Here is a 27,192-nt window from a genome sequence, read left to right as displayed (position 1 = left end):
AATTCTGTCCATAAAAGTTATGAACAGAATCGGTGACAAAGGGCAACCTTGGCGGAGTCCAACTCTCACCAGGAAGACTTACTGCCGGCGATGCAGACCAGGCTCTGACACCAGTCATACAGGGACCTAACAGCTCATATCAAAGGGCCCGGTACCCCAAACTCCCAGAGTACCCCCCACAGGGTTCCCCGAGGGACGCGGTCGAACGCCTTCTCCAAGTCCACAAAGCACATGTAGACCGGTTGGGCAAACTCCCACGCACCCTCCAGGACCCTGCTGAGAGTGTAGAGCTGGTCCAGTGTTCCACGGCCAGGACAAAAACCTCACTGTTCCTCCTGAATCCGAGGTTCGACTATCCGACGGACCCTCCTCTCCAGAACCCCCGAATAGACCTTACCAGGGAGGCTTAAGAGCGTGATTCCCCTGTAGTTGGAACACACTCTACGGTCCCCTTTTTGAATAGGAGGACCACCACCCCGATCTGCCAATCCAGGGGAACTTCCCCCGATGTCCACGCAATATTGCAGAGTCGCGTAAGCCAACACAACCCTACAACACCCAGAGCCTTAAGGAACTCCGGGCGAATCTCATCCACCCCTGGGGCCCTGCCACCGAGGAGCTTTTTAACCACCTTGGTGACCTCAACACCAGAGATTGGAGGGTCCGACCCAGAGTCCCCAGGCTCCGCTTCCTCAGTGGAAGACGTGCCGGTGGGATTGAGGAAGTCTTCAAAGTATTCCGCCCACTGACCCACAACATCCTAAGTTGAGGTCAGCAGCACACCACTCCCACTATAAACAGTGTTGGTGGCGTACCGCTTTCCCCCCCTGAGATGCCGGATGGTGGACCAGAATCGCCTCAAAGCCGTGTGGAAGTCATTCTCCATGGCCTCTCCGAACTCCTCCCATGCCCGAGTTTTTGCCTCAGCGACCACCCGAGCCACATGTCGCTTGGACTGCCGGTACCCATCAGCTGCTTCCGGGGTCCCACAGGCCAAAAAGGCCCGATAGGACTTCTTCTTCAGCCTGCCAGCATCCCTCACCGACGGTGTCCACCATCGGGTTCGAGGGTTGCCACCACGACAGGCACCAACAACCTTGCGGCCGCAGCTCCGGTAAGCTGCCTCGACAATAGAGGCACGAAACATGGTCCACTCAGACTCAATGTCCCCCACCTCCCTCAGAACATGTTCGAAGTTCTCCCGGAGGTGGGAGTTAAAACTCCGTCTCACAACCCTCACAATACGTTTGGGTCTGCCAGGTCTGACTGGCATCCTCCCCCACCATCGGAGCCAACTCACCACCAGGTAGTGATCAGTGGACAGCTCTGCCCCTCTCTTCACCCGAGTGTCCAAGACATGTGGCCGCAGATCAGATGAGACGATGACAAAGTCGATCATCGAACTGCAGCCTAGGGTGTCCTGGTGCCAAGAGCACATATGGACATCCTTATGCTTGAACATGGTGTTTGTTATTGACAATCCGTGATGAGCACAGAAGTCCAACAACAGAACACCACTCTGGTTCAGATCAGGGAGGCCGTTCCTCCCAACCACACCCCTCCAGGTCTCACTGTCTTTGCCCACATGAGCATTGAAGTCCCCCAGCAGAACAAGGGAGTCCCCAGGAGGTGCACTTTCCAGTACCCCCTTCAAGGACTCCAAAAAGGGTGGATAATCTGAACTGCCGTTTGGTGCATAAGCACCAACGACAGTCAGAACCCATCCCCCCACACGTAGGCAGAGGGAGGCCACCCTCTCATTTACTGGGGTGAACCCCAACATACAGGCACCAAGTTGGGGGGCAATAAGTATGCCCACTCCTGCTCGGCTCCTCTCACCAGGGGCAATTCCAGAGTGGAAGAGGAAACTGGTTCCAGAGCCAGAGCCATGCGTAGAGGTGAGTCCAACTATTTCTAGCCGGTACCTCTCAGCCTCACACACCAGCTCAGGCTCCTTCCCCACCAGTGAGGTGACATTCCATATCCCAATAGCCAGCTTCTGTAGCCGAGGATCAGACCGCCAGGGTCCCCGCCCTCGGCAACCACCCATCCCACATTGCATCCGACCCCTTTGGCCCCTCCCACAGGTGGTGAGCCCATGGGAAGGGGGACCCACGTCTCCTCTTCGGGCTGTGCTCGGCCGAGCTCCATGGGTAAAAGCCCGGCCACCAGGCGCTCGCCCACGTGCCCCACCTCCACGCCTGGTTCCAGAGTGGGGCCCCGATGACTCACATCCGGGCAAGGGAATATTAAGTCCGTTTATTTCACTCATCATCGGGGTCCTTGGGCTGCACTTTGTCTGGTCCCTCACCTAGGACCTGTCTGCCATAGGTGACCCTACTAGGGGCGTAAAGCCCCTGACAGCATAGCTCCTAGGATCATTGGGATACTCAAACCCCTCCACCACGGTAAGGTGGCAGCCCAGGGAGGGGTACAAAGCAAATGTGCTCTATAAATAAAGTTGACTTGACTTGAATTGACTTATTTTTATCAGTCTAATTTAGGTGATATGTAACTTTGGTTGTTTAGTTGCTAAACTAATAGCACTTCAATGCATTGCTTGTAAGGAACGATATTTATTTATAATACCAAAGTTCATGCTCAATAATCCAGGTAAAAAATCCAACAAAGTTAAGTCTGGTCCTCTGGACGATTTCTTTGTGTTGAAACATTTCATCTTTCATCCAAAGGACTTCATCAGTCCAAGGAGCCACGACATGTGGTTGACCCACATGTATGTGAAGGTGCCATAAGATTGAGTTTGTTGTGGCTCCTCGGACCGATGAAGTCCTTTGGATGAAAGACAAAACGTTTCAACAAAAAGAAACTATCCAGAGGACCTGACTTAACTTTGTTGGGTTTCTTTATAATCTTCCAAAGTGGTTTTGATTGCTTTTTTTTTAAGATCTTTTAATAGTGGGCTGTGGTTACTCATTTGGACTTCTTAGACCTGCATATTTTTATAGAAATGGTTTTTGTTTGTGGGCAGCACGGTGGCGCAACTGGTAGAGCTGCTGCCTCTCAGCGAACAGGTCCCTGGTTCAAACCCTGATCCAGGGGCCTTCTGGGTGGAGTTTGCATGTTCTCTCCGTGCATGCGTGGGTTTTCTCTGGGTACTGCGGTGTCCTCCCACAGACCAAAAACATGCATGTTAGGCTGATTGGTAACCCTAAATTGTCCATAGGTGTGAGTGAGAGACTGAATGGTTGTTTGTCTCGTTTGTCTCTATGTGTCCCTGTGATGGACTTGCGACCCGTCCAGGGTGTACCCCGCCCCTAGCAACAGTGATTGCTGGACATGGGCACCAGCGACCCCCGTGACCCAAAATGGAATAAACGGGTAAAGATAATGGATGGATGGATGGTTTTTGTTTGTGACTTGAGCCACGTAATTCTAACCTAAGAAACATTTAGACATAAAATGACTTGGTGTGTTCTGTCATCACATGATTTACAACCTAACTAAGAAGTTGTCTTAAAAAGAAGTCTGAAATGTTGGTTAAAACTATTTTATATAATTACAATAAAATTTAAATCTGTGGAAGCAAAGTATGAAGAAATGAGGAAGGATTTTAAACTTTTGCATAATATTTTATATTGTAAATCATTTCTGAGTATAAACAAGTGATGAATCGAGAATAACAGTTTTTACCCACAAAGAGTGGTGATGGGGGAATTTTTAATATAAATAAATTAAATATTTTTAATCACAAGCAATAAATCTCTGAATACAATTCAGCAAGAGCAGCAGCATCTCATTTTTTTCAGCTAAAGATTGTCTTTCTACAGGTAGAGGAAATGACAGATGTTTTTCTGTAATGACATCTGGCTTTTACAGGATGCTTTTGGCATTTCAAATGTAGCTCATCCAGCCTAACACCGGCAGTCATAAGGAGTTGTTGACAACCAGCCGAAATGGAGAGTGAATTTATGGTAAAAATGCCATTACTCTTCTATCTTGTAGCAAAACATTGATTATTGCTGTCTCACTTTTCATTTATTTGTATATTCAAGATTAAATCAAAGGCTACGTTCACATTGCAGGTCATAATGCTCATTTCATTTTTATTTATTTATTTTTTTGGGGTGGTTTGGATTGGTTGTTCACGTTATCATTAAAATGTGACCTCCATCAGACTCCAACCATTAACAGTCCTGAGGTGACCTGCATGCATAGCAGAAAATGTGACATCACACTCAACACGCTGTCTTAAGGAATATGGATGCTACACATGTTAGCATGTGGGATTTTCCAACTGGAATGGATGCCGAGATGGTGTAGAGGCAGGGCAGCCGGCTTGGGACCCGAAAGTCCCAGGTTCGATCCCCAGTCACTGCACATCACGTGGCGTCTCTGGGCAGCACGTCTCATCCCCAAAATGCCCCCCGGGCGCTTTCAATAGCTGCCCACTGCACCACCTGGTGGTGGATGGGTTAAATGCAGAGACTAATTTCTCCATTGTATGGAAACATACAGTGCTGACATTGTGATGACATTATTATTATTATTATTATTATTAAACTATAATCTGGCATGCTTGTATGGACCAGTGTTTACTTTAAATCTCTCCTCTTGACAGCTCCTGCAGCTCAGCATTGTCATTTTGTAACGGGAGGTAAAAACTGAAGGTAAAAACAAACTCAAGTGTTGATCCCAAAAATCCATTCAGTGGTTCATGGGATATTTTGCTAACAAACAGACAGAGTTGACTCTAACAGGAAATTACAGTTTTTTTTTTCTTCTGCACAGCTCTTTTGCAGTGTTTGCTCTTAGAAAAATAAGTTGGGAATCATGTCAAACTGGTTCAAAACCCAAAAAGTCCATGCTCAATAATCCAGGTATAAAGTTGACCCAGTTTGACATGACTGTCGACGAGGAAGAGGGCCAGCTCCAGAGGAGGGTGCATGCCAAAGACACCATCTTAACACCAACATAACTGGTTTGTTCCACTTTGGAGTAAGCTGTTTGGGGGAAGAATTAGTTTTGTGTTGTGTGTTTCCTTGACTGATGAAGCCTTCTGGATGGAAGGTGAAACATTTCAGCAAAAAAATAAACTGTCTAGATGACCTGACTGAAAATTGTTGGGAAGTTGGGAATCAGTTTCAGCTACTACCACATTAATGCTTTGCTTAAAATGTGTTAAATCGACTGAGTTGGGCTTAATTTGGTTTACTGAGACTGCTTTGCTCCAGCTGCCATCTTGAACTGTGCTGACTCCAAGAGTTAATCAGTTGTAGATGTCAGCACATATTTACTTTCTGGAAATGTCTTTGTACTCTGTAGAGTAATTCTCAGCAACATCTGGACTTTGTGAAACGACTTTAAACACACAATGCCTCCACTGTGAAATGATTCTAATTTCTGCAAGAAACACACTTTTCCTTCTAATTGTTTTATGAACAAAGAGTGCTTCTACTTTGTACTAAAAATCCATCTAGGCCTTACAGTGCTCTCTAACAGGGAAAAGACAACAAAATGCATTAACGTGAACGGCAAAGTATTAATGAGGGTGCTTGCATCTGCTTAAACACAGATAATCAGCTAAGAGGCACCCTGGATGCAGATGTGCAGCCCCTGTGTGTATCCCACAGCCCTTTGTGTTTTCTGTTTGTAGTGAAAAGCAGGAGCTGTCAGGTCGGTTCACACTGCATGAAATACACAAACGCACATAAAAGTTGAGAGCATAATTTAACAGTCCACAAAGTCTATCATAAAAGCTATGCCCCCCTCCCCACACACACACACACACACACACACATTTGCATAAGACACACACATGTCGCAAACATCAAGCACATATGCAAACTAATGTAGACAAACAATTCTCTGCATCCACACATATTATTATGCACACAGACATATTTCCATAAACAATCATGTATGCACATATCCTGCTACACCGAGGGGATAAGGGGAATAATCAGTTTTAAAATGCATCATGTCATGTTCGGAGTTATCAACTCTAGCATAATAATAACAATGGGAGAAAAAAAAATATGCTTCTTATGTCGTTTTCTTTCTTTGGGTTGAAAAGTTAAATAAACAAAAGACAAAAAAAAAAAAAAAACTTTTAATTTTCTCTATTTGTTCCAAGCTTCATCTTACATGGAATTTGATTCATTTTTACCTGCCACAATGATGTAACTCCCTATTCCTTTTGATGTACAGTCAAACATTATTACACTTTTGGAGTAAATCTGATCCAATATGGCTGCCAAAGCTATGTGACCTTAGTAAAAACAAAACTGGTTACAACTCAGTCAGCTTGACAGACGCTAAGCTACAATTTATTTATTTATTTATTATATTTTATTACTTCTAACCTACAAAGCCCTCAACAACTTAGCTCCATCTTATATTACAGATCTTATTGTTCCATATTTTCATAACAGAGCACTTCACTCTCAGACTGCAGGTTTATTTGTGGTTCCTAGAGTTTCCAAAATCCGAATGGGAGGAAGATCTTTCAGTTCTCAGGCTCCTCTCTTGTGGAACCAACTTCCAGTTTCTCTCCGTGAGGCTGACACATTGTCCAGTTTTAAGAGTGAGCTTAAGACTTTCCTTTTTGATAAATCCTATAGTTAGGGTCGGCTTGGGTTTCCCAAGCTTTCCTTTAGTTAGGCTGCTATAGGCTAAGCTGCTGGACAAACTGACCACATTTATTCACTCTGCTGCTGTCTTTACGTACTCTACCGCTTTGTCTAAAAAAGTTAAATCTGGTCCTCTGGACATTCAAAAAAAACAAAATAAAACAAAACAAATCAACAAAAAAATGTAGAAACGTTTCGTCTCTCATCCGAGAGACTTCCTCAGTCTGAGGAGCTGTATTCAGCTCAGTCTCTTAAATAGCACCGTCTCAGAGTGGATCAACCAGTTTTGCTGCTGACAACCCAAACCAGCTGATCACATGCTCAAGAAGGACCATCAGCCTAACAATGGATCATTAGCACACTGATGGCTGTTTACTATTCACAGAGGGCTGAGTGATACTAGCAATCACAGCATTGTAAGAGGGGGACAGTTGAACCCGGAGGCCTCCACCCCTGTTTAACGATGGACGATTTCTTTTCACAAAGATGGCCTCCTTTACTCCTCTCTCAAACCATCGTTCCTCTCTGTCCAGGATGTGAACATCTTCATCCCTGAAAGAGTGACCGCTGGCCTGGAGATGAGTGTAGACCGCAGAGTCCTGGCCTGATGATGTTGATCTTCTGTGCTGGGCCATCCTTTTGGCCAGTGGCTGTTTAGTTTCCCCGATGTAAGACTGATCACAGCCCTCCTGACACTGAACAGCATACACAACATTGCTCTGTTTGTGCCGGGGGACTGGATCTTTGGGATGAACCAGTGTTTGCCGTAATGTATTTTGGGGTTTAAAAGCCACTGGGACATTATGTTTAGAAAATAAACGTCTCAGTTTCTCTGATACTCCCTCAACATATGGAATGACCACTGGTCTGGGTCTGGGTTCCTCCTTTTCACCCATTGGCTGACTGGAGTCCTGTTTGGGTTTCTTCTCTGCTTTCAGGAAGGCCCAGTTAGGATATCCACATTGCTCTAGAGCCTGTTTTGTGTAGGATTTCTCCTTCTGCCTGCCTCCCGAGTTAGTTGGGACGCTGTCTGCTCTGTGATACAGAGTCCTGATGACTCCTAACTTGTGCTCCAAAGGGTGATGGGAGTCAAACTGCAAATACTGGTCTGTGTGGGTGGGTTTGCGGTACACCTCAGTTTGCAAATGTCCTCTATCAGAGACTGAGACCTCACAGTCCAAGAAAGCCAACCTGCCATTTTTTACATCTTCTCGTGTGAACTTGATGTATTTATCCACAGAGTTGATGTGGTCAGTAAAATGTTGGACTTCCTGAGATTTGATTTTAACCCAGGTGTCGTCAACATACCTGAACCAATGACTTGGTGGTGTCCCTGAAAAGGACGTCAAGGCTCTCTTTTCTACCTCCTCCATGTACAGGTTGGCAACAATAGGAGAAACTGGAGACCCCATAGCACACCCATGTTTCTGCCTATAATATTGCTCCCCATCACATCCTGGACAGAGAGGAACGATGGTTTGAGAGAGGAGTAAAGGAGGCCATCTTTGTGAAAAGAAACCGTCCATCATTAAACAGGGGTGGAGGCCTCCGGGTTCAACTGTCCCCCTCTTACAATGCTGTGATTGCTAGTATCACTCAGCCCTCTGTGAATAGTAAACAGCCATCAGTGTGCTAATGATCCATTGTTAGGCTGATGGTCCTTCTTGAGCATGTGATCAGCTGGTTTTGGTTGTCAGCAGCAAAACTGGTTGATCCACCCTGAGAAGGTGCTATTTAAGAGACTGAGCTGAAAACAGCACATCAGACTGAGGAAGTCTCTTGGATGAGAGACGAAACGTTTCTACATTTTTTTGTTGATTTGCTTTGTTTTTTTTGGGGTTTTTTTTTTTAATGTCCAGAGGACCAGATTTAACTTTTTTAGATTTTTCTACCTGGATTATTGAGCATGCATCAGGATATCTACCTCTTTTTATTTATAATTATTTCTATCTTAATGTGTTTTTTGTCTTTCCTCCTATAGAAGGTACATGTGGACCTGCCATTCTGTGTTTGTCTCTCCTTCCTGTCCTCTCAAACCATCCGGTCAAAGCAGATGGCCGCTCGTCCTGAGCCTGGTGCTGCTGGAGGTTTCTTCTTTTTAAAAGGGAGCTTTTCCTTTCCACTGTTGCCTTTGTGCTTGCTCAGGATGGGAAACTGTGACGAAGTGAAGATTTAACACAATCTGCTGCTTCCTTAGACAGAGAACTTTACTAATTGGTTTTCATAATGTGAATGTTTTTATACAGTGATGACTTCTGTTGTGACTTGAAGCTATATAAACAAACTGGATTTAATTCAGTTACATTTGAAATGGCAGTAGCTGAAAGTCTCTCCTAGCACAGATTACATAAACTTTGGTTTACAACTTTGGCGTTAACTGTTGGACTATGTTTGCCTGTTAGCAGAATAAGTCATGAAATGTTGTACAACTTTAAATGATACTCACGGGGAAGTAATTATTGGCTGCACAATAATTGCTTTTGTACCACCACCTAATTCAAGATAGCTGTCCTAGCTAATCCTCTATTAAAAAAGATGTTTATATCTCCTGACAGTACAGATAATGAGCTAAAATTTGGTGTGGTAGTAGTTGAGAGCCACCCTCAACCCATTACTAATTGATGGCAAAATAATTTTTGTTAAAACTTTGGGCATGCAAAACAACATCCATCCATCCATCCATTTTCTTTACCCGCTTATTCCATTTTGGGTCACGGGGGTCGCTGGTGCCCATGTCCAGCAATCACTGTGTGAGGGGCGGGGTACACCCTGGACGGGTCGCAAGTCCATCACAGGGACACATAGAGACAAACGAGACAAACAACCATTCACTCTCTCACTCACACCTAGGGACAATTTAGAGTTACCAATCAGCCTAACGTATGTTTTTGGACTGTGGGAGGAAACCGGAGTACCCGGAGAAAACCCACGCATGCACGGAGAGAACATGCAAACTCCACCCAGAAAGGCCCCTGGACCGGGGTTTGAACCAGGGACCTCCTCGCTGAGAGGCAGCAGCTCTACCAGTTGCACCACCGTGCTGCCCGCAAAACAACATATTTCAAGGAATTCTGTATTCATAACATAAACGTTTAATTTCACAGGGTATTGACTTTGTAGGCTTGTAGCTCATTTTGATGTAATTCAGATTTCCTCAAACTCTGAAGTTGATGGCTTTTGATCTTGATGAAAATTTGAGAGTAAAACACATTGTGACAAGCTGGAGAATTACTCATAGATGATGCCACTCTGACGACATCCTTACCTTAGTCAGGCTGACCTTCTACATTTATCCTTCAACGACGAACGAGAATCCTGTAAACCTTTGTTATATGAACAAGTGACTTCTTTCTTTGTATTTAAATTGACACTGTTGCTATCACAGCCCTTGTTTAAATGCAACTGAACATCAAACCGCCTAAGAAAAAAAAAACTATCTGACATCCAGCAGTGAGATACAGAGAAATTTATTCTCTGATAAACAGCTTTACTTCCCCAAGGAAAATGGTTTGTTTGTGTGACTTCCTTGGCAGTAGCTACAAGAAAATTGAAAGAAATTGGTAAAAAATGGAAGCACACACAGGAGATAAAACCAATTTTTAAGAGCCACGCTTGTGCGGGGGTTGGAGAGCAGCGAGAAGACAACAAGGTGGTGCAGAGGCCTGATACGAGGCTGAAAAGGTCGGCCGAGTTCTTATTGAGATAAGAAACACATGAAAAGGAAAAGGTCAATTCATCAGCTCCCTCTTAAATCCCTTCTGCTCTTTTATAGTGAGATTTAGTAGACTGGGTGATAAAAACCCATTGACTCCACGTCTCGTGGCACACAGTGTGCATCTGAGGAGTGCGACTCGCATCTCTAAGCAAAAAAAAACGTGACCTGGAGTTTAACAATCTGTTTTTTAATTTTCCCTCTTTGTTGAAAAAAAACAACGATAGGAGCCACTGAAATTTTAACAAACTGAAACGATCATGCAACAAAACGTGTGATTCAGAGAAAATCAGACTGAAATGTCCAATTACCCAGTCAGCGTGAGGCAATGGGTTTGCAACAGTCCATGGGAAGAACATTGAATGTGAGGAGAAATACTCCAGAGTGCAGAAGAGAATAATTCTAAATTTTTAAGAGCTTTAAAAGCAAAAGACCATCTCAGCATGTTTAGACTTCCTCTTCAGCCTCCTGGCAGCCAGAGACAGACAGCAATGTCAAACATCCGTTTGTGTTGAAACCAAACATGAATGAGTGACACATCAGGAGATCAGTTAGAGTTGTATGATGAAACACACAGAGAGCACTGGAGGATACAAGAACAAAGGTGACAGCAAAGTGTTTTATCTTTTCTTAAGCGTGAGAATGATTTCTGTGCACACAGCTGTCCACTTCTTTGTGTGTTCTGCATCGTTTTGAAGTTGTCACCAGAACAATATATTTCAAGCTAACTCTTCCAAGATGGACCCGAGATCAAACAAGTTTCATATTTTCTTCACTAATTTCTTCTCAGGGGTGGCACGGTGGCGCAGTTGGTAGAGCTGTTGCCTCTAAGTGAGAACGTCGACAGTTCTAATCCTGGCCGGTGTTAGGAGTGCGCGGGGAACCCAGATGATACGAGACCCAGAACGAGGCAGACACAGGGGAAATACAAAAGAACAGTGTTTATTATGTACAGTGAGTTAAATGACATCCACAGGCTGCTTCTCTGAGGCTCCTGGAAAGAGGGACAACAGGTTAATAGTTGTCCAACGGGGGAAGGCCAGAGTGGTTTGTTTAATGAGCGTTTGTCCTTACAGTCCAAACCCGAAGAGGAGAACTGGTCCTTCAGTCCAAGGAGAGCGAGCAGCAGAGGGAAATCCAACAGGGGTCCAAAGGGGATCGAGGAAGGCTGGCAACTGGAGGCAAAGAGGCACGAGGAATACCTGACAGGCCGAGGGATCCAGATCAGGTCACGAGGGAAATCCAAAGAGCACGAGGAACCAGGAAACATAAGAGGTGATATGCTCCAGCGTCGAGTCACACCGGACTGCAGCCTTAAGTAGATGGGAGAGGCTCATCAGGCTGATGGCCGCCAGGTGTTGGTAATCAGCGGCCATCAGCAAGGCAGGCTGCAGGCAGTGGGACCCTTACAGCCGGGAGCCTTTCTGGGTGGAGTTTGCATCTTCTCTCCATGTATACGTGGGTTTTCTCTGGGTACTCCGGTTTCCTCCCACAGACCAAAAACATGCATGCTAGTCTGATTGGTAACTCTAAATTGTCTCTAGGTGTGAGTGAGAGAGTGAATGGCTGCTTGTCTCGTTTGTCTCTTTGTGTCCCTGTGATGGACTGGAGACCTGTCCACAGTGTCTCCCGCCTCTCGCACAGTGTTGACTGGACATGAGCACCGGTGACCTCCATGACCTGAAAAGGAAGAAGCAGGTAAAAAGATGATGGATGGATGGATGGATGGATGGATGGATGGTGGCTGAGAATAATGCTGCCCAATAATGGAAGTGAAAGTTTCAATGTTGATATTTGTTCCAAGCAATCATAAAAACTATAGTCATCCAAAAACTATTTTTTTAAATAAATTGACAAATTCCACTTTGCCTGTCCCTCAGAAACAAACACAAAACATATTTGATAATTCCTTACAATTTATTAGAAGATAACATCATTGTTGATATTATTTATTTGTGTAACTTACATTTAAATAAACACTTTAACAAGAATTTTAAAGGAAAGTTCAACAGAAAGGTATCTAGAAAAAAAATCACATTTAAGCAATTTACTTTCTTTAAGCGCAAAAAATGCAAGTAAATAATCATTTTAAACATTTGTGATTACAATAGTGACAAAAATTGCGAGTATTTTTACTTCACATATTTGAGCACCTTTGAGAAGCATCTTTAAAAATGTGATCAAGAGACAAATGAGAAAATTAGCAGCTGTCAGTCGGTAGTGCTCAAGATGTGGAAGGAAGGACCAAGAGTGCAAGGATCAACAGACTGATGGATCTTCAAAGCTATCAATGGCTTATAGTGTGTAGAGTCCAGCAGGAAAATGTAGATCTGTTGGGTCCAAGGGTGCCTTTTTCCAAAGTAAACTTCCATTTTGACAAAGAACTATAAATATAATTTATTCTAGTTCCTAAACTAAAGGCTCAACATACGTCTTCATGTCCATGTGCACACATCGGAGCAGCTGTGGCTGAGTGGTTAGAGCAGTCATCCTCCAACTGGAGAGTTGGAGGTTCGATTCCACCAGCAGCCACATTTTGAAGTGTCCTTGGGTAAGACACTGAACCCGCCATTGCCTTCGATGTGTGTCCCATCAGTGTATGAATGTGATCTAAAGCTCTGATTAATCTTTGTATGTACAGGTATATAGTAGAGTGCTGTATGAATGGGTAAATGAGGGCAAATATTGTGTAGTAAAGAGCTTTGAGTATCTTGATAAGATGGACAGATGTAATATAAGTAGTCTATTTTACCATTTATCATTTTGAACTTGCAGACACTCCATCCATCCATCCATCCATCCATCCATCCATCCATCCATCCATCCATCCATCCATCCATCCATCCATTATATTTCAACTGCTTCTTCCTTTTCAGGTCATGGGGTTCACTGGTGCCCATGTCCAGCAATCACTGTGTGAGTAGCGGGGGGCACCCTGGACAGGTCTCCAGTCCATCACAGGGACACATAGAGACAAACGAGACAAACAAACATTCACTCTCTCTCTCACACCTAGAGACAATTTAGAGTTACCATCAGTCTAACATGCATGTTTTTGGTCTGTGGGAAGAAACTGGAGTACCTGGAGAAAACCCACACATGCACGGAGAGAACATGCAAACTCCACCCAGAAAGGTCCCTGGCCAGGATTTGGACTGGCAACCTTCTCGCTGAGAGGCAACAGCTCTACCAGCTGAGTCACCATGGTGTCCTTGCAGACACTCCATGCTCATATTTGTATTGTTGGTTAGCTGCACCACAGCGTTTGATTCTGTGGTCTACACGTTATGCTTCTATAAAAGATAGTGATAATGTGCAGATTTGTCCTACTGTTGGTTCAAATAAAAACAGAATAAGAAAAAATAAACATTTTTCATCAGAAAGAAGACATAATTTTGGTGTGCTTGATGTTTCTAGGTAATAAATTATTCATATGTAAATAACTGAATGTCCTTGCACACTATTTGCTCCAAACAACCACCTTGTTTCGTTTCATCTGTTTGTGTTTGGACAGAAGTCTTTTGTGTTTTTTGTAGAGTTCCATTATTTGAATCAAAGCTTTTATTGTCACACATGGAGTTGTTGGCGTGCACAGTACATGTGATTACAAAAATCTGGGCAATAGGCAATGGACATGTGGACTTGTGAACAGATAAAGAAAAACTACTCTCAATTTTTTAAACAGGTATTTTATGCTGTATTTGTACTTCTTGTTCACATGCAATAGTTTATGGTGAGAAAAGTTACATGTATAATGTAACACACTCCAAAGTAGCCTTTTTGAATAAAAATCTGATTAGTCCATCAGGAAATCCAGAGCTTTTCAGAAACAATCTTGTAGCAGCCTAATTCCACACATGCTCTACCACTTTGTGCCCTGTAGACACAAACAGGAGTTTTAATCATTGTTCCCGGGTCTGTCTCACCATCCTGATCACGCTGCTGTCAAAACTTAGATCATATGCTGAAGTGGTCGGGGCTGTCTTAGCCTGTTTTGGTGCCCTGGGTGAACAACCCCTCTGGCACCCCCAACCCCCACCCACAAACCCGCATCACCCAAATCACCCCACCCTACCCCTGGGTGCGTGAACACGTTTCACTATGCCATATCATTTATATTACTGTGCACTTTGTACCATCATAGACACCCTGTCATGTTCTGCCCCCTCCTGCCATAGTTTTCTGTTTCCCTGCTCTGTTTTGCCTATCACCCATCTCTCAGCTCAAACCTGCTCCTGTCACTCCATTCCAAAACCTCTCTTGCTCCTCCACAGCAATCAGCGTTCATCATCTTCACCTGTTCACCTGACTTTATAAGCTCCATGTCTACAATCCATCAGTGCCAGATTATTGAACTCTCTAAGATAGTAGCTGTCCAGCGATCACATCACAGCCTTGTTTTGACCTCACGCCTGCCTCTTGGATTCCTCGCCTTGCCTGCTCCTTGTCTGCTTTGTATTTACATCTCTGACCATGGTACTGACTCTGCTCTCCATTACCTGAACTACACCTCTTGCCTCGCTCTCTGGATTTGGATAAGGATCTCTGACCACCTGTGCATGACCCCTGCCTGTTCTACTGGACCTCAATTCTGGATCTGCCCCAACGTCACACGCTGCACAGCTCTCCTGCTCTGCTGCATCTCAATCACCACTGGTGACGTCATCGGATCTGCCTGCCACACGGACTCACCTCTCTGACTGACTGTGAAGGTTAGTGACTCTCATTATTCCCCTAAGAACATTCACAGTCAAAGTATTTAGAACATATTATTCAAAAACTTGAAATAGAAGAAATTAGAATAATACTATTGTAGTGAACCTGACGACCTGATGATCTGACCCTTATCTGACCCTGATGACCTCAAATCTACCAGATGGACAGAGACTGTTATTTTCATTGATCTGAATAAGTCTGCGCCATCTGATGACTTTCTTTCTTGAATTAATCAAGCAGAAAAGACAATCCTCTATAATCATTACTGTCTTACAAATGTTTTGATAATCAAATTGTGTTAGTTTCACTCAATGCTTACAGGTTGAAAAGAACTACTCATTTTTATTTTACATAAACAGTAAGTAATGATTTTTATTCCTCATTCAAAGAAGAAATCACCTGAATATGCATTTCTTGATTTTCTGTCTGAAATGAGCCAAGTCGTAAGTATGTGAAAGTTGAAGCTTCGGTCAACTAAATGTTTACTGAAGAAGAAATGTCATGTTTAACTATTTGAGAAGATAATCAGAATAGAGACTCCACGAAGTCTGCTTTTTGCAATAATCTCTCTGTCAGTTGTTAAACAAATCTCATTCCCTGACCTCGACTTTTGATAATACCTTACGTCAAAAACCACACCTCTTTCTGGTACATCCACGAATCAGAAAGCTCTAAATTGAACCGGAAGTCGACCCATTTAAAATGTGGCAACTTTCCAGTTCAAGTTAGTTCTGAAGTTCTGAAGTTCTGGAGCAGTTCTCATGTAGTTCTCAAGGAGTTCTCAAGGAGTTCTCAAGGAGTTCTGAGGAGAATTGGTTAGAATTCATGGGGAATTCATGGAGAATGGTGAAGTGAATGGAAGAGAATTCGAGAATTCAGGATGATCCAGAGACGTTTTGGAATTATAATTTCTGTTTGAACGACCCACGCACGACTATCTAAGGATTTCAGCAGCTCTCAACGGAGACGCTGAAAGGTCTGGAGGACTCTCTATCGAGCTGATCTATCATCAACAAGGTAACGGTCTCTTCTTCGACTAAAGTGTACCGGAAGCGAGCTGAAATCTGATGAAGCGTGCACGTTCTGGTCAACAGATATAAATTCCCTCACATAGTTCTCTGTAAGATAATCTCCATTTCATCTTAAACTCTTCTCTCTCTCACAAAACCAGTACAGATATTTTAGAAATATCTGAAGCAAAGTCCTCAAATCACCGCCGAGTGATTTGAAGTTCATTATTTGTGATACTGTCTGTTATTATTTTCATATTTTGCCAAATTAATGTAAATGTTTGATGTTAAACTTTGATTCTGAAAATAAATGACTCCATTCATTTTGATGGGTCAAAGGTAATAACGTCTCTCGTTCGCATTTCTGTTAAATTCAATGCACGGCATTACACAGTCAGAAAGATGAAGAACTCGTGAATATTGTATGCATATATATTTCATATATTTGTCATACTACAACAAGTGACACGTACCCACGTGACTCACTACACTATAAACACGTGGAGTAAGACATTGATAGCGTACACCAGGAATTTAAAAGTAAACAACACAATTACAAAAAACTAATATTGTTGAAAATAAATACAAATTAAATAAGGCATTTCTAAATTGAACAAATCGAACACTGAAGAAATTTTGTGCTTCAATTTCACTTTAATCAAGACCCAAATTTCTCTGCACAACTGTCAAGGAAGGTCTGAAGCTTTTTATGAATAGGACAATTTACACTGTTGTACTTCAAGAAACACAAAATGAACAATACAACTGTCATGTAAAGTCTTATCCTTCTTTTCAATAAATTAATCTACACTATTTTCAAACAAGAAATACAGATTAAACTGCACAACATAAACTGCCACCTAAAAATTGACCCTTGTCCAAAGTCATCAGTAATGTCATCATATGAAATCTGCTCAGCAGTTGTCTGGTTGATACGGACACAGCTAACAATTGAAATACAAACAAACAGGCCTATATAATGTCCAGTTTGTAAAATATTCAGAATAGGAGATGAATCAACACCTCTTCCAGTTAATGATATTTAACATGGTCCAAGCTACATCACAAGATCATTGCCTTTAGTAATTATAGCCTCATTTTACTTTCCCATGTGGTAGTTTAGTTTTAGAAGAATTTCAGTCTTCAAAATGTAACATTTTCTGCTGAAAACTAATTGTCATCCTAAGCAGCTAAACATCTTATGCTATTAATTAATAGTAAGTCTACAAATGTTGCAACAAGCTATAGCCGACATAACAAAACATCTTTCATGCTCCCAGAGATGACACATCTGCAGACCTTTATCTTTAGGTCGTTTCTCCTCTTCTTCTTTTCTCTTCTCTAAACTGGACACCTGATGGCTTTGACCTGTCCTTGTCCACGTTACGCACACAAGAGAAGAGTAGCGGGTTATCACCCCCCAACATGAGTCAGAATAACTTAGACCTAAACTTATTCACCTTCCTTGATGTGCTGATTCATTTTTGTGTTATTTTTTTCAGCAATTTCACACAAATAAGCCGTGAACTATTGGCTATATTCCCAATATGATGAATGAAATGTGCGTTGGAGCAATCAATGGTGTGATTTACTTGGTGAACTAATTGTATCAGGTGAGCTATTAGACACAACCCAGCAATGGAGATGAGAGAACCCCCTCCTCTTCTTTCACAACCTGTGTGTCAGACCTCAGCAGAAACTACATGCTCTGCACCTGGCGGAGGGTGCCCACTCCCTGCACGTGTGCAATAAGAAACCAATATGTAGGCAAGACAGGCTATATGAAATAATGCATTTTATTTATTTTAAGCGGAGGCGGGACCGGGTATGCGTGGGCCCCCTTGACGAAATGCCGCCCTGGGCAGTTGCCTATATCAAAAACCACCACTGGGAGTGGTTAATAACTTAGAGGAAATTGTTGACAGTATGAAAACCAAGTTCTTGTGAAACTTTTGTCAATATAAGTCTGTTGTTTCTCTAATTTTGATCTGTCATAAGTGTGGACGTCCTCACCATAAAGTAGCACAATTTGAGGGTTTCCAAATTTTGTAAGAATGTGTGAGCAAAGAAAATAAACATTAAGTATCCAGAGTAGTGTAGATGGGGCATTACTTCACACAAACCTCCCAGTCAAGCAGATAGCAGAGGAAGTATCAAGCACCACTTAAAATTACAAAATTCCATTCATTATTTACTAAAGATACAAAAGTGATTCAAACACACAAAAAAATGTGTTTATCAAATGGAAGTAACAAAACGGGGGACCTGATACTCATTCTTATAATATTAATAATGCATATTAAATGGTAAATGGACTGTATTTATAAAGCACCTTTCTATCTGATCAAGATACTCAGAGTGCTTTACAACACAATCTGTGCCTCATTTACCAATTCATATAGGACTGTAATATATCTACAGGTATACGAAGAATAATCAGAGCTTTATCACATTCATACACCAATGGGACACACATCGGAGGCAATGAGGGGTCCAGTGTCTCGCCCAGTGACACTTCAGCATGTGACTGCTGGTGGAATCAAACCCCCAACTCTCTCATTGAAGGATGATTGCTCTAACTACTCAGCCACAGCTGCCCAACACGACTGTCCCATTGACCTCAACTGGGCTGATTCACCACAGCTGAAGGTGGAATATCACTGAAAGCTGTATGTTTGGGACTAGTTAGGACACAAAACATGCAGATTTTCATTTGAAATCATGCAGAACAACATCTTTGCATGAACTCCAAACAAAGTTTGGTCCAAAGATTTGCTGGGAAGTTATTTACACAATGAAAAAAATTCTGCTCTATTGAGATACAATTGTTAGCATTTTTAAATTTTTTTGTTTTGATTTGCTGTAACACAAGAGACTAGTCCTGGGACTCACATAAGTAGATTTGGGAACCTTCACAAACATTTTGAGACATTGTGGAAACTCCCACGCAATACAGTTTGCAATTTGCTACTAACAGTCACGATCGTGTTAAATATTAGCTTCAATCTTTGAAACTTTAAAAGCTCTCAGACACCGAAATAACTCCTCTCACACTTTTCAAATTGAAACAATAAGAGCAAAGAATGTCTTAACAGAAAATCCCAACTCTTCCTCAAACTTTCTGCACACACCTCAGTGCAACTTGCCAATGGTTTTCTTTTCAGCAAGTTTGTCTGTTCTGATAGCTCTTCAGCCTTTCATTGACTAAACATCCATTACACACATGACCAGAGGTGCTGCAGGGGTGGCAGCAGCTAGTCAGCTGTGTCCTCCTAAGACCTTCTCCGGTCCACAGGCTTCACATCTGCTGCTAGCACACAAAACACAGCGTCCTGTCTTTTCTCCTCTTGAGAACTGTCTTTTAGTCTGTGAACAAAATAAAACATCCTACGTTTGTTTTATTTCATGTCTGTCTGTTCTGTCCCGCCAGCCGTATCACTACGGTGGCCCTGAGGTGTAAATGAACAACATTTGAAAAAACAGAATTACATTAAGCCAAACCGGAAGTGGTGGGTTTATTTTTTAGTGTGTTTTTCTTTAAACTTTATTAACAACATAAAACAGAACACTACACACACAACAGAGTTACAGTTGGCAGACTAGGTATTACTAATGCCGAGCCAGTAAAACTAAAATGTAAAACTAAAATGTAAAACTAAAATGTATGTCAACAAAACTTAATTACCTTGAAGATCCTGCCAAGTTTTTCCAGCATTATAGTTTCTTCTTTAAGCTTGAACAAATCATAGCTCTCCATTTCTACAGGCTTCACCTTCACATCAATGTGAAGAAGACAAAGGAGATGATTGTGGACTTCAGAAGGAACAAAAACATCTACACCCCCCTGAACATAAGAGGATCTGCGGTGGAAGTGGTCTCCAGCTACAAGTACTTGGGTGTACACATGAATGACAACCTCAGCTGGAGCAACAACACCACCAGCCTGATCAAGAAAGCTCATCAGAGACTCTACTTCCTCAGACGGCTGAGGCGAGCTGTTCTGGGAAGCTCAGTCCTCACCTCCTTCTACAGGTGTGCAGTGGAGAGCATCCTGTGCTCAAGCATCAATGTGCAGCATGGAGGCTGCACAGCTGCAGAAAGAAAAGCTTTGCAGAGAGTGGTGAAGGCTGCACAGAAATCTGTCAGAATCAGCCTCCCCACCATCACAGACATCTCCACCTCCAGATGCAGGAAGAGGGCCACCTGCATCATGAAGGACCCCACTCACCCAGCACACACACTTTTTGCCCCACTCCCCTCAGGAAGGAGGTTAAGGAGCATTAAGTGTAGAACCACTAGACTGAGGAACAGCTTCTACCCTGAGGCTGTTAGACTCATGAATCTCTAACTAGAATAATCACTGTGAAAAACCATATCATGTTGCTGCTGATCTGTTTCATGTTGCTGCTGATCTGTTTCAATGTTGATGTGTTCATGCGTGCACATCCGCTCACACAGACTCATGTTCATGTTTGTGCTGATGTTCAATGTTTTATGTTATGAGTGCTTAGTGTATATTTAGTTGATGTTTTTCTTAGTTCATATCTTAGATGTTATTACTGTTTTTCTTATACATTTTATTGTTGGATGTAACTGGGACCCTGTGTACATAATTTCGCTCCACCACATGTACCACATGAGGTGCGAATGACAATAAAGAAACTCTGACTCTCTGACTCTGACTAAAGGCTAGTCTGCTAACGGTACTTCCGTTGTGTGTGTACTGTACATTGTTCTGTTGTTTTGTTTTATGTTGTTGATCAATAAAAAACAAACAAAACACCACTTCTGGTTTGGCCTAATCTAATTCTGTTCTTTTCTAATGTTGTTGTGTTTTTGTTGCCCTTTTTGAAATGTAATTTTGTTTTGTCAAATGTTCATTTACACCTCAGGACCACCGTAGTACCACGACTTCATTAGACTCTGACGTCAACTCAAAACACAAAAGACCTTTTGACGAGTAAAATGGTCAACACCGTTTTCTGCTTTTAGACCAGGATATTCACAAAGAGCAGAATTTGGTGTCTTGGAGAGACATTTCGTGTGTGAGAGCGAGTGTGTGTGCACGCTGCTGCTGCTGCCTCATTCTCATTCATATGCATCAGCAAGTTATCAGAGACCGCTGTGCCTCATTGAGCTGAGAAGCTGCTTTCCATTTATTTCTCAAATGCAGTGGAAAGTGATTCTTCTTCTGCCTAATAAAACTTACCAAACTGGCCATGCAGCTTTTAAAACTTGTACTAAAAAATGGTTTGTTGGAACCATATGAAATGGGGTAAAAAATAAAACTGCAGGTATGAGCTTTGTAATCTGAGGGTGAAAGCTCATTACAGAGAAATGTTAATGCTGATGGTTTAAGTGTTAGTAGATTAAATCTGACAGTCCCTGCTGCTCTCTGGTACATTAATTATTGCTGTCACCGTGAAAGGCGGGTAACAACGTAATATATTGTGTAAGTAAAAACATCTCCTGGATTAAAGAACTCATTTTAATGAAACTTTCAAAATGCGAATTGATTTACATCAACAACTGATCACAGCTGATAAATCTTAGGATAACCCAAACTAACTGTAGCTCAGTCACTTTTACAAAAAATGAGATACATCTTGGTGAGGTAGTAGCTAGGAGTCATCCCCGTCACATACTCGGAATGATAACGGATCTCTCAAAATCATTGTTTAAAGCTTCAGTATTAACTGTAGGAGTCATCCATCTGTCTGTTTGCAAAATATCTTTTAAACTAATAAATACATTTCAGTGAAACTCTCAGAAAATAATCAATGAAGGCACACCTACTAATGGTTATTGATTGGAGTCAACCTGATACAAGATGACCGCCCAACTAACTACCCTTAGCAAACATAAAAATGACAACACCTCAGTCAATTTAAAAATATTGAGATTACATTTGATGATAAAGTAGCTAAGTCACATAAAATACGTAATTTAAGCACCAACAGATTGTTCATAATCTTTCCAGATGACCTAACTGAACATGGTTGGATTTTTACCTGGATTATTGAGCATGAACTTTGGTGTTTTGAACCACTTTGGCATGACTGTCTCAGAGGAGTTGAGAGCGGGCGGGCCACAGATGCCATCTTAGCACCAGCAAACAGTTTTTTTTCCCCACTATGAAGTATGCTTTTGTTGTGGGAGTCAGTTTTGTTTGTTGGTGGCTCCTCAGACTGAAGACATCCTTTGGATGAAGGACGAAATGTCTCAGCTTAAAAAAGAAACCGTCCAGGTGACCTGACTGAACATTGTTGGATTCATCATATTTGATTTAAACTTTGGCATTCATGGTTTGAGTCAGCTCTGTCTGTTAGCAGAAGATCTCATAAACCACAAAACCTCATTATTTACATCTACAGCTCATTAACATTTAGAGTCAACATAAATCAAGATGGCTGCAACAGCTAATCAAGCTTAGCAAACACAAGAACAGTTATAACAGTCGGTTTTACAGATATACGGCTACAATCTGGTGTGGTAGTGCCTGATAGTCATCCCTTACATATTATCTAAGCATTAACAGGTTGTATGAAATCTTTGTTTGAAACATATGCATTTGTTAAAGCTACTTTCAGTATTTATATTTTTTTTATGTGCATAGATAGTGTACATTATACATTATGAATTTTAAAAATCAAAAGACATCGCAGGACATTTGTACACTTACACACTATAAAAATATCGTTCCAACTTGGATATATGCTAAATAGCTTCTCCTCAACATCTGCCATCCTGCTAATTAGGCACCAAAAAGCCACACATCACTGAGTTTTAGTGGAGCACAGACAATGTGTGACACTCACAAGTGGGAGCTCACGGACACAGTGGGAATTACAGAACCCTGTCGCATCTCGTTGTATCAGCTACATTACTGTATGTCGAAACTGCTAAACTGTCCTGAGCCACAGCTTCAAACTTTGGTTCATCTGTTGAACTTTAATGTCAAAACGATTCAAGGATTCATCCTCACTGACCAAAAAAAGAAGAAGAAAACCTCTCCTCAGACAGTCACTGGAAGATGAAGTGGAGTGGAATATAGCAGGGAGCAGCCAGAGCCAAGGCTGAAAGTAATGCAATCAGTCAAGATGAGCAATCAGAGGAATCAAACAGAGACAGACAGACAACAGCACAAAGACAGAGGAATGGACACGCATTAATCAGGTGGGAGTGATAGGAAGGCAGAAGGTTCCTCTGCCTTCCTGTTCAGACAAGAAACACATTCAGAGAATGAAAGTCTGCTCACTGAGACAGCTCTGCAGGCCAGCTGAGAAAGGTGACCACATTCCATGCAGAGCACCTGCAGCCCTGAGAATAGAAGGAATGGGAGAATAGAGAAACAGAGGGAGAGCTCGCTAGCAATAAATCTCCAACAGCTTATGGTCAGAGGAAGAGAGTGTCAAAATAGTTTCTGTGTGTGAAGGGATGAAAAGGAAGGTGGCTGACAAAACCCTTCAATGGACTCCTGCTCTTCAAATCCCCCTCCGCGAGGTCAGTCTGGTTGTGGCAGCGAGCACTCTACCTTCACCTCATTTGCATACACATATTCACCAGTTTAGCATAATCCCAGCGGTCTCCAGCAAGTATGTGGATGACTACAGTTATTTCTGCAACAAAGAAAATCTAAACAAATTGTGACTAAAGTGAAAAAGTGAGGGGAGAAAGATGGGCAAAGTGCACAGACCAAAAACAAGCAATACCATTGGCAGCAGTGTGAGCAGTGAGAACAGGTACCGACTGTCACAACACTCTTGTTCCGACCAAACAATGCAGTGACACACTTGTACAGCTGCAGGAAAAGCATTGCTTCTCTGTGTCTGTCTTCCCCAACCAGTGTTTTATGTTCTTTTCTGAATTTGCTGTGTTGTTGCCAAGAATGTGCAGCTTGTTTTGTTGTCTCAGAGGACATCTGCAAACATGTGCACAGATGTGCGATTGCAAGAATGTGGGAAGAGCTTTTTTTTTTTTTTTTAATGAAAGGCAGTGGCATGTTTTATTCTCCCTCTCAAGTCCTCCCAGTCGTTGACCAGTTCCTTCTTCCTTTTTATTTCCCTTTGTCTCTGCATCTTTAACAGCTTCCTCACTATTCCCATCCCAGTCTTTATCCTCCACACCATATAACCTTCCCACCTTCCCTCCCACAGTGGTGATCAAAAACTAGGTGCTGATATTGCAGCTCGTGCCTGAACAAGTTCAGTATATCAGTGGGTGGACAACTGAGCCACAGAGCTCCTGTCAGAGCTGACTGTGCCCCAGAGACTGGGCCCACTATGCAAATACTGATCCACTTCCCTGAACCGTGAGGAGAGGAGTCAAGACTACTTCACAGCTGCTGCAAAGAATGGCTCAAAAGCCAAGATAAGCACCAATAAATACATCACTATTTTTATGGTTCTTCTGCTGGGAGGCAGCAGCTGCATTCACTATCTGCTCCTCTTTCAGAGTTGTTGGACAGTTCTGTCTTTTTGCAAATATTAAACAGACTTCTAGTGTATGAAATGAACCAGCACACCAGTGCTTCAATGTTTAATGCATCAGAACCGCCCTGCCAGCAACAGTTAGGCTCTGACTCAAGTTGCACATGAGCTGAAAGCTACAAGCACAGGTTAACTCCAAAAAACTGGTTTACCTCCCCGACTTTACACCCTGTTACTTCACGAGGGTAAAGAGAGCTGTTTCATGTCTAATTAAAAAAAAGGATGGTTGTATAAAACGGGTAATGAGGCTGTGATCACAGTGGCGTGAAGGCAGTCACGACTAAAGAGGAAGGGTGAAGTGCTGCACTCCATTTCCAGGAGACAGAGGTTTCACAGTTATTAGTCTGGCATGGGAAGAGGGCTGATGGAGAAACTGTGGGATGGGTTGTTTGGCTCTTTGCCTTCCCCTCTCTTGGTTAGCTAGTGTCTTCTGCCTACTTGTTTTGGATAGTAGTCATAAATGTAAAATAATGTAACTTGATTTTATTTTGTTTTATATCACTGTTTTTATTTACTTTTTATTTTATTTGCATTTTATGGCTGTTTATTTATGTGTACCTCATCTGAGGTTTTGTGTAAAACAGGTCTCTCTTGTAAAGGAGTCCTCGTGACTCAATGAGACCAGCCTGTATAAATAAAGGTTGAATGAATGAAAAATAGTCATAAGAAGTTAAAGCAGCTGACAAGTGGAGGATATGTGTATAATATAACATCATAATGCAGGTTCTGAAGTTAAAGTAAATTGTGCAAATGGTGTTGTAGAAGTTCTGTTACAGACCTGTTGGGACCCTCTTATAGAGCAAAGTTTATATGGAAAAGGAATGAATGAAGGGAAGTGTATTGTATGATAAATCAAAATATAAAACTATAAGATCAGACTAATGCACTAAGAATAACATTCTGTGCTTTCTAAGAAATACAAGAAGGTCTCTATCAGTGCAGTTAAACACAACCAAAGAGCCAAGAGACAACTTTATAAAAGAGAAAACCTGCCAAATAACCTCCTAAGAATCATTTATGACTAAAAATTGGCACAAAGACTCCAGATAGTAGCGCCCAGGTGCTACTATTCCACTAAAAAAACTTGCTTTCTCAGCACGGCTCGTCTAGCAGGATGAATGAGCTGCACAGTAGCTGCTCTCTAAGCAACTGTTCATTACTCAAAACACATCTGCTGTTGAGTAAGACGTTCCCCTCCTCTCCATTATTCTACCTCACTTACATTTTACACACTAATCCCTCATTCCTATCTTTACCATCTTTGACCTAAAACACTTTCAACAAGCCTCCGGACTAGGACTGCTTTCCTCTCGGTATGCATAATGAATGACAAAACACAACGATCGATGCCAGACCCTGCCGTGCCAGTGCTCACCTGTGCAATCTCATACAGCAGCCTGTAGTGTTCCTCTCGCTTCTGTAAACTGCACAAATTGCAGCCCATTATAGTTGTCGTGGAAACGCCAGGCGCCCTAAATCTTCCTGGGAAGTGGTGGTACGGACACAGGGGGTCACCATCCACACTGAGGTGCCGGTTGTCATCAGTCACTCCTCAGCGAGCATCTCCTCCTGGCATCCCATTCATTCATTCAGCCACTCAGAAACAAGCCCAGCTCAGAGCCGCAGAAAGCTCCAGCTGAGTCTGACAGGAGAGGCTTCAGATGCGGTGAACAGCGCGGCAGGACAAGTAACAGCCTTCTACTCCTCTCTCCCTATTTCAGCCTCACACACACATATGATCACACACTGGAGTTGTGACTCTCTTTCGCAGAGACACTCCCCCCTTTTCCCACCTCAGTCTTGGCGCACATATCACATCAGCACCAGCTTCTGAATATTAAGCAGGAACCACTGTGGTATTCATGAGAGGTGGGATCAGAGGAGGGGTTTGACAGAACGGGGAGGAGTGCGTTGCTGCTTCAATAAAAATGATCCACAGTTGCACAATAAGCCTCTTTGTGTGAGCAGGTCTGGTGAGCAGCCCTGAGCGCTCCAAGAAAGAACGATGTAAGAAGAGCATAAGATGTCATTGCATCCGAGGATCAACTGTGAACATTTGTCTGCCTAAGAATATTATTTGTCTTTATTTTGGGAAAAAAAAAAAATTAGAACAGATAAGAAAAACTATCAGTAAAATAGGTACCACTTAATATACCACTACTTTGTACCACTGTACTACAGTGGTACATTGTACTACAATGTACCACTTTTATATTGTTCTTTATCACTGCATTGTAAGTATCTACAACTAATATTATATCCTAAAAAAATAGGTTTATAAATGCTTATTTTTCTTACAAAGTAGTAACTTAGTCTGAAATGTTCAAAATAACAACTCTAGATTAAATATATATGTGGCAGATGTGGCTCACTATTTGGCAAGAAACTGGTCAGTTTTGTCTCTGTCACCCTTAATTAATGCATAATAAGCAGTTATTAATGATTTATAAAGTGTTTATAGAGGAATTAATAACATATCTATAAACAATTTATTATCCATCTATAAGCAGAGCCTGTAAAATCTTTTGAAAAAGTGTTTCTGTGGAAATATCATACACAATTTATATTATAAATGTTTGAACAGTTTGGAGAAAAAGAGTTTTCTTATTGGAACGATGAGCTAATGGCTAGTATGACTGGTACAGTTCAAAGCATTTTTTAGTCTTAAAACAATT

At 42.2% G+C, this 27,192-nt stretch overlaps 1 protein-coding gene across 1 annotated transcript in view; it reads right to left on the bottom strand.

Moving 5' to 3' along the window:
• The window catches only part of LOC119415845 (PDZ domain-containing RING finger protein 4-like), a 98,632-nt gene extending 72,616 nt beyond the window's left edge, over positions 1–26,016 (bottom strand). Inside the window, exon 1 of the mRNA XM_037683021.1 lies at positions 25,893–26,016. Coding sequence (XP_037538949.1) covers positions 25,893–25,961 — 69 coding nt within the window. The 5' untranslated portion in view covers positions 25,962–26,016. The remainder of the gene's footprint in view (positions 1–25,892) is intronic.
• Between the last annotated feature and the right edge of the window lie 1,176 nt (positions 26,017–27,192).

This window comes from Nematolebias whitei, chromosome 10 (assembly GCF_014905685.2).
Source record: "Nematolebias whitei isolate Nwh7 chromosome 10, NemWhi1, whole genome shotgun sequence".
NCBI classification, from domain to species: domain Eukaryota; kingdom Metazoa; phylum Chordata; class Actinopteri; order Cyprinodontiformes; family Rivulidae; genus Nematolebias; species Nematolebias whitei.
The sequence above is the reverse complement of the archived record's forward strand: the minus strand, read 5'-3'. Positions and strand labels throughout refer to the sequence as shown.